This window comes from Pseudorasbora parva, chromosome 20 (assembly GCF_024679245.1).
Source record: "Pseudorasbora parva isolate DD20220531a chromosome 20, ASM2467924v1, whole genome shotgun sequence".
In the NCBI taxonomy this organism is placed as follows: Eukaryota; Metazoa; Chordata; class Actinopteri; order Cypriniformes; family Gobionidae; genus Pseudorasbora; species Pseudorasbora parva.
In genome coordinates, this window is record NC_090191.1 from 3,704,004 (window position 1) to 3,712,469 (window position 8,466).

Sequence of the window (8,466 nt, forward strand, 5' to 3'; positions counted from 1 at the left end):
CGCTGAGCTGCAGATGAGATGAGATTTATAGACAGGATAAGAATCATAAATCAGGCTCAGACCTGAGAGTCAAGCGCTGAGCTACAGATGAGATGATATTTATAGACAGGATAAGAATCATAAATCAGGCTTAGACCTGAGAGTCGAGCGCTGAGCTGCAGATGAGATGAGATTTATAGACAGGATAAGAATCATAAATCAGGCTCAGACCTGAGAGTCGAGCGCTGAGCTACAGATGAGATGCGATTTATAGACAGGATAAGAATCATAAATCAGGCTCAGACCTGAGAGTCGAGCGCTGAGCTACAGATGAGATGAGATTTATAGACAGGGTAAGAATCATAAATCAGGCAACAGACCTGAGAGTCGAGTGCTGAGCTACAGATGAGATGAGATTAATAGACAGGATAAGAATCATAAATCAGGCTCAGACCTGAGAGTCGAGTGCTGAGCTACAGATGAGATGAGATTTATAGACAGGATAAGAATCATAAATCAGGCTTAGACCTGAGAGTCGAGCGCTGAGCTGCAGATGAGATGAGATTTATAGACAGGATAAGAATCATAAATCAGGCTCAGACCTGAGAGTCGAGCGCTGAGCTACAGATGAGATGAGATTTATAGACAGGATAAGAATCATAAATCAGGCTCAGACCTGAGAGTCGAGCGCTGAGCTACAGATGAGATGAGATTTATAGACAGGATAAGAATCATAAATCAGGCTCAGACCTGAGAGTCGAGCGCTGAGCTACAGATGAGATGAGATTTGAGATGAGATCTCGTTCTCTGTTGAGGATCGGACGTGTTTTTTCTGTTGGATGGTCTGTGGCTTGTAAACTAACGCTAGCGGCTAGCTAGCGGTCTCCGTGGGCATCATGGCTTTCCTCAGATACTGTGCTGTGGAACTCAAGAACCTCAATGCTCACATCGTACCGAGTGTCGCTAGCTTTGAGGCGATTAAATCTCTTCATCTTTTACGCCGCCCTCGCTATGTGCACAGGGCTGCTCGACACAAGTTTGTTTACATGGAGACATCCCAGGCTATTCCTGTTCTTCGGTCTCTCACTACTCAGCGACGACGTCATCAGAGCGAGACGCACCCACACCTTTTCAACCTACGGCCCATAGAACGGGCTGTTGATGACGTTATCACTCATTTCAACATTCCTGTTCTGAAGTCTGTTTCATTTATGCTCCAGAACACTCGCTCACTAAATAATAAAGCCCCACTTATTCATGACATTATTACTGACAGGAAACTGGATTTTCTGTGTCTAACTGAGACCTGGCAGAACCAAATGGATTTCCTTGCACTTAACCAAGCTACCCCCCAAGGCTATAGATACATTCATAGGTCTCGTAGTTCTGGACGTGGCGGAGGGCTGGCTGTCATCCATAATGCTGATTTCAAAATAAAAGAATTTCCAGTACATACGATTTCATTTGAATGCATTCACTTTGCTCTGTCTGGGCCTCTGCAGCTACAAGTGGTCCTTATTTATCGCCCGCCTAAGGTTTCTGCTAGCTTCCTGCCTGAGCTCTCTGACCTTCTTGCTTTGATCTGCCCAACATCTCCAGCTACCATCCTACTTGGTGACTTTAACATCCATGTTGACTCCAGTAATGTTCACGCTACAGATTTCTTGTCATTATTGGACTGCTTTAATTTTACACAAAATGTCAGCGGCCCCACACATGCTAAAGGTCATACACTGGACCTGGTGTGCTCCTTGGGCATTACCCCAACCCATCTACAAACTATTGACCTGGTCGTTTCTGATCACCTTGCAGTCATGTTCTCTCTAACTGTGTACAACACACACAGGAAGTGTAAGAAGAAAAGGTCCATTGTATATCGAAACCTTAAAAAAGTATCCATAGAAAGCTTGTCAAACACTCTTGAAGGCCATTTGATCAGCTTTTCTCCAAACTGTACTGTCGATGACTTGGTTAATGACTATAACCTGGCCTTGTCACGTAGTCTGGACTCCGTTGCTCCCCTCATTACTCGATCTGTATCCTTCACCTGTCCTGCTCCATGGTTTACTGCTGAACTCCGCCTCATGAAGGCCACAGGACGGAGGTTGGAGAGGTATTACAAAAAAACTGGTCTTATTGTCCACCGGGAAGCCTATAATGACCATGTTAGGAGCTACAAAGATGCTCTGTCCAAGGCCAAAAATGACTATTACTCTACATACATTGGCAACCTACAGCATCATCCTAAACAGCTCTTTTCCACTATCAATCGTCTGCTCCGCCCACTTGACAACCCTTTGCCATCTGACATTCGTGGATTATGCTCCAGTTTTCAGGATTACTTCCGGGAAAAGGTGGATTCTATTCACCAGCAGCTACAGCAGTCCAGCACCACTCATTCAACATCCCTCCCGCTGCCTGACACAAACTTCACAACTGTCTTCACACCGGAGGACTCCTTTTCCTGTTTCACCATGATCAACACATCACAGGTTCTGGAGCTAGTATCAAAGGCAAAGGCTACGACCTGCAAACAGGATCCAATGCCAACAGTACTGGTTAAGGCTTGCCTTTCAACTCTGGCTCCCACCCTTGTCAACATCATCAACACCTCATTGTCTTCTGGGGTGGTCCCCAACAGCTTTAAAACTGCTGCGGTAATCCCTACAATGAAAAAGCCTGGTTTGAACCATGAAGATCCAAGTCACTACCGCCCTATCTCCAACTTACCATTCATCGCCAAGGTATTGGAAAGGGCTGTGGCTTCCCAACTCACACATCACATGCTACAGCACAACCTCCATGAACCATTCCAATCTGGTTTCAGGACACAGCACAGTACTGAGACTGCCTTAATCAAAATCACAAATGATCTTCTCATGGCAGCTGACTCTGGGCATGTCAGCATCTTAATACTTCTTGACCTCTCTGCTGCCTTTGATACGGTTTCGCACGTCATTCTTCTCAATCGCCTCTCAACTCTCATTGGCCTCACTGGCACTGTGTTCTCCTGGTTTAAATCCTATCTTACCAACAGGCAACAATACATCACCCTTAAGGACATTTGCTCTGGACTGGCGCCGGTCTTACATGGTGTGCCTCAAGGATCGGTACTTGGCCCGCTACTGTTTAATATCTATTTGTTGCCTCTTGGGATGATCATCCGTAAACATGGTCTACATTTTCACTGCTATGCTGATGATACCCAGCTCTACATCAGTACTAAGCCTTCCACTCCTCTTCCACCACTGCCACTCATCAACTGCCTGAGGGACATAAAACTCTGGCTGGACAGTAACCTCCTTAAACTAAATAAAGACAAAACAGAACTCTTAGTGTTTGCTCCACAGTCACTTCTTAAGAAAGTTGATGACTTCAGACTCGATGTGGATGGCTGTTCAATATCAGCATCTCCTCAAGTACGCAACCTAGGTGTCATCATGGATTCCACTCTGTCTTTCCAGCAACACATTAAGCACACTACTAAAACAGCATTTTACCATCTCAAGAACATCACTAGACTCCGGCACTGCCTCTCTGACTCTGTAGCCAAGGCCCTAATCCACTCTTTCATCACGTCCCGACTTGATTACTGTAATGGTATCCTGTTTGGTCTGCCTAGCAAAGCTACTGACAGACTCCAGTATGTACAGAACTCTGCAGCTAGGATGCTTACTCACACAAAACTTGGATCTCATATTACTCCAATCCTCAAAAAGCTTCATTGGCTGCCTGTTAAATCAAGGATCAAATATAAATTTCTCCTCCTGACGTACAAATCTCTAAATGGACTTGCACCACAGTATCTGACTGATCTACTCCATCCTTACAACCAAGCCCGGTCCCTGCGGTCCTCAGACAAGGACCTGCTTGCTGTCCCAAAGTCCAGGCTACGGACGTTTGGTGATAGAGCCTTCTGTGTTGGTGCTCCTTCACTCTGGAACAAGCTTCCTCATTTCATCCGCTCTGCATCATCTCTAGCAACCTTTAAAAAACAACTTAAAACACATCTCTTCACTGAGGCCTATGGTCCATAACTGCTTGGTTTTCTCTCCCTCCCCCCTTCCCTTCCCTTGCTGTTTGTTAAGCGTCCTTGGGTTTTGTGAAAGGCGCTATATAAATTAAAGTTATTATTATTATTATTTATAGACAGGGTAAGAATCATAAATCAGGCAACAGACCTGAGAGTCGAGCGCTGAGCTACAGATGAGATGAGATTAATAGACAGGATAAGAATCATAAATCAGGCTCAGACCTGAGAGTCGAGCGCTGAGCTACAGATGAGATGAGATTTATAGACAGTATAAGAATCATAAATCAGGCTCAGATCTGCTGCTGGAGATGAGTTTGGGGAAACTGTCAGATCTCAACTCAAGAGAGTTTCTGTAAGAATAATGTTAATGTTTTCCAGTGTTCATTATCAGATGAGATTCATAATTCCTGACTGTGATGTTTTCTCTTCATCAGATTATCAGAAATTCACTCTGGATCTGAACACAGCGAATGAACACCTCCATCTGTCTGAGGGGAACACAGAAATTACATTCACTGGCACAGAGCAGCCGTATCCTGATCATCCAGACAGATTTGATAATTATCCTCAGGTGTTGTGTGGAGAGAGTGTGTGTGGAGAGAGTGTGTGTGGAGAGAGTGTGTGTGGACGCTGCTACTGGGAGATTGAGTGGAGTGGTGGTGTGTTTATATCAGTGTCATATAAGAGCATCAGCAGGAAGGGACAGGGTAGAGAGTGTCAGTTTGGATCTAATGATCAGTCCTGGAGTTTGATCTGCTCTTCCTCCTCCGGTTACACATTCAGACACAATAACACACTCACTAGACTCCCTGTAGAGCCCATCACCCGTAGAGTAGATCCCAATGGAGGAGAGTATGGTGATATCTATAGAGTAGGAGTGTATGTGGATCCCAGAGCAGGAACTCTGTCCTTCTACAGCGTCTCTGGAGACACAACGAGCCTCATCCACTCAGTCCAGACCACATTCACACACACACTCTATCCTGGGTTTAGGGTTTATTTGGGATCATCAGTGAAACTGTGTTGAGGAGTCAGGACAGACTGATGAGAGATTCTACCCATAATGCTTTGAGCTCATGATAAACCAGTAGGTGTTTCTCAATGTCAAGGATGCTTCCTTGGAAGGACTGATCCTTCTAAGTCACTTCCTTCAGAGGCTAGGCGAGGCTCCTCTTTAACATTCGGAGAACACGTAAATGGAACAGGCTAGCAAGTGCACGTCATTGCGTCATTACGTCAGTGAAAAGGTCCGTTGGCCATCAAAGATGTTATGTGTAACGTTATTTTTTTTTAAAATATATATCAATACAGTAGTTATACCGGCATTTAAACGTTACACTTTACTTATATTTACTACGGTTATAACAAATGTTTGGTAACGTAAATAAAAGCATTGTGGCAAGCAGCGAGGTGAGGGACCGTGGAGTGATAATGAGCGGCAGCTGATCGCCGCCACACCGGTCTCGGCTCACGGCAGTGACGGGAGTATAAGTGGAGGAGCATGGAAGACGAGAGAGGACTAGGCCTGGACTTTATGTTATGGTTTGTTTATGTTTTATTATGTGTGTGCTGGCAGTCGCCCGTGAGGGTGCTATTATAAAGTTGTTGAACATTTGCCGGTTCCCGCCTCCTTCCTTCCCATCTACAAACCCCGCTACAAGCATAGTTGCCCCATTCACGCTCCGAGTCCGACTCCGGGAACGTCTGATAGCAAAGCTGCGCGCATAGGATTGTGGGTGATTTGAGAACGCGAAGTGCGCGAAGGCTACTCATATGCATCCTTTCCTGTATATGACATATTTTTCGAACGAAGGACTCAGTCCTTGGTTGAATTCCGAGGATCCTCGACATTGGAACAGTCCTTCGTCGGATGTCGATGACGTGGCATCCTTAGAATTCTGGCTTCCGAGGATCCTTCCTTGACATTGAGAAACGCCTTCCGAGATGATATAGAGGCTCTTACTTTCTCTTCATCACAAACGTGTGTGTGTGTGTGTGTGTGTGTGTGTGTGTGAGAGAGAGAGAGAGAGAGAGAGAGAGAGAGAGAGAGAGAGAGAGAGAGAGAGTTACGATGGCAGCTGGCAGCAAAAATATGAGCTCCTGATATCAGCATCATCTATCTATCTATCTACCCAGATAGCATGGTGACATCTGATGTTGAAATTCCATCAGAATCATCATTTTGGTTGAGGTTGACATTTCAATGCTAAGTAATATTGGATCAATGTTGATAATTCCATACTTTTCAGTGTTGAAAAGACAAACATTGAATCAATGCTGATGTTTGGTCAGCTTAATTCTCCACCGGTGAGGCTTACGGTCAATCTATCTGTCACATTATTCAACGTGTTAAAGCTAATCCAAATCAATTGGCTACATTTGTGTGAATGTGAGCATATTTATTATCCTCAAAGGATACGATGAGTACACCAACGAGTATGTGGATTAACAAAGAATACATAAATGTAAATTTTGTAATTGTAAGCCTTTCTTTAAATTTTTCTGGAAGAGTTAAAATTGTATGTGTGTTTGATTTCTGACTCTTCCAATAAGAAAGCTGTAAAAACTATGAATCTTTTTAAAAGGTATATTATTTTCCTGCTTACTGGCATGTAATGTTGTCATTCTGTGTTTCATGTTATTATAATAAAAAATGCAAAAAACAAATAAAAACAAAGAACTTCTACCATAAATTTAGTCTATCAGTTTTAAATAAATAAAAATGTAGCCTATTATTATTATTTAAATCATGTAGAATGTACATGCTAGTACATGAATGTACAAGTTAATAAAGAATTTAGAATATGTGTCCCTGCGTTTCGAATGCGCCACAATCCAATCCAGCAGGTGGCGGTAATGCACCTTCAAGACATCCACCAATCAACCAAAGCAAGCGCAGCTGAACAGACTTCAATCGCGAAAAAGAGACACAGGACAACGACCATGTTTTTTAGAGGTAAGTGGCCTACAAAAATATATTTATACAATTCATCTCAATTTTAATTTAGTATTTTTATTCATCTTTATGTTTTACAACTTGTGTGCTTCTCCTGAGCGAGTTAGAGTGAACTGCAATGTTAATAATAGTCACATGAGCGCCCTCGTAAGTTACACAACCAACGGCCAGGATAATCTTAATACATTGAGTTTCAGTTTGTTTTTCACCAAACCATATCATATTTGTATTCATTTTTTTTTTCTTAAGATTGGCATATACACTGTGAATTGCGTCCGAATTCTGACTCGTGCAACTCTTTTTTTTTCTTTTTTTTTGTCGTGTGTCGTTTGTTGTGAGGTGTTCATCTACGGTGCTGCGCATGCATTCAATAGGCTTGTTCGACTTCACCTAGCGATGCGGAGACCGATCGGCGGCTGACTTGAAGCAGTGCATGCCGGTTAGAAATTTTGTCGGACTTGAGACAGCGCCGACATCACGTGACTGTGACGTATGTCAACAAAGTACCTTACGTTACGCTAATGCTCACAAATCATTTATTTATAACAGTAAAACCTCTTTTCATGTAGCCGCGATGTTATATCATCATGTTTATCAAACTAAAACTGATTAAAACCGTTGACAACACTTCATTGATAGTGTAGGTTTATATGTTGAACATTAATCTTGTCCAAATAGACGCTTTATTAAACAGTACATAAAGTATTGGATGCAAATATCATTTGAAACATCTGTGTATTTGAGAAATATTGCATTTATTTAACTTCAGCTGTGATAAAGTTTGCAAACGCAGCGCAAGCGTCACCACGGGAAGCAGAAAGTGTCCGACTTCACGTCTCCGTTTGCAGCTCCTCCCCGCCTGCACTCGGCTACTCCTGCCGATCGCATCCATCCAGCCGCAGCCGATGTCGAACACACCTATTGACTTGTGAGTCGATCCTATTTGATTCATTTGGATTTTGAGGCCATATGATCGACTCACAAGTCAATGAATGCGGCGCGGATCCACAAACGTATCTTACTCGTTGCACACACAGATGAATCATTTTGAATCATCCTATATTCGTCCAGTGTATAAACGAGAGGCGATCGGAAGGTTAGATGAATTTCTGGCTTGTTAGTAATTGTGTTCGCCACTCGTGAGAGTATCTCACAGCGGAAGCAGAACTAGAACTGATTGACCTGTTAGCGGTGAGGGGAAATACAATCAGTTCAGGTCTGCTTCAGCCGTCATCACGAGAGCAGATCACAATTACATCATTACAGTTTAATCTTTAATGCAGCAAGAAAAAAGAAAAGAGTGAGATCTTTAAGTTCTGTAGGCAGCTATATCAAACTACAGAAATTTAGTAAACAGTTGTGCCTTCAGTTCGTGTTGTAAATGGAAAAAAAATCTCTTCCAAACCACCATGTAGCCTATACAGCTCCTCTTTTATTTTCTTAATTTAGCTATTTGGTCATTCATTTACTTGTTTCATTTTCACACTTTATTTATTTT

The 8,466-nt window shown here is 43.0% G+C and overlaps 1 protein-coding gene across 1 annotated transcript in view; it reads left to right on the top strand.

Annotated features, from left to right (window-relative positions):
- LOC137049974 (uncharacterized) overlaps nt 1-7,836 on the top strand; it is a 79,636-nt gene extending 71,800 nt beyond the window's left edge. The window contains exon 6 of the mRNA XM_067428722.1: nt 4,447-7,836. Coding sequence (XP_067284823.1) covers nt 4,447-5,039 — 593 coding nt within the window. The 3' untranslated portion in view covers nt 5,040-7,836. The remainder of the gene's footprint in view (nt 1-4,446) is intronic.
- The last annotated feature ends 630 nt before the right edge of the window (nt 7,837-8,466 follow it).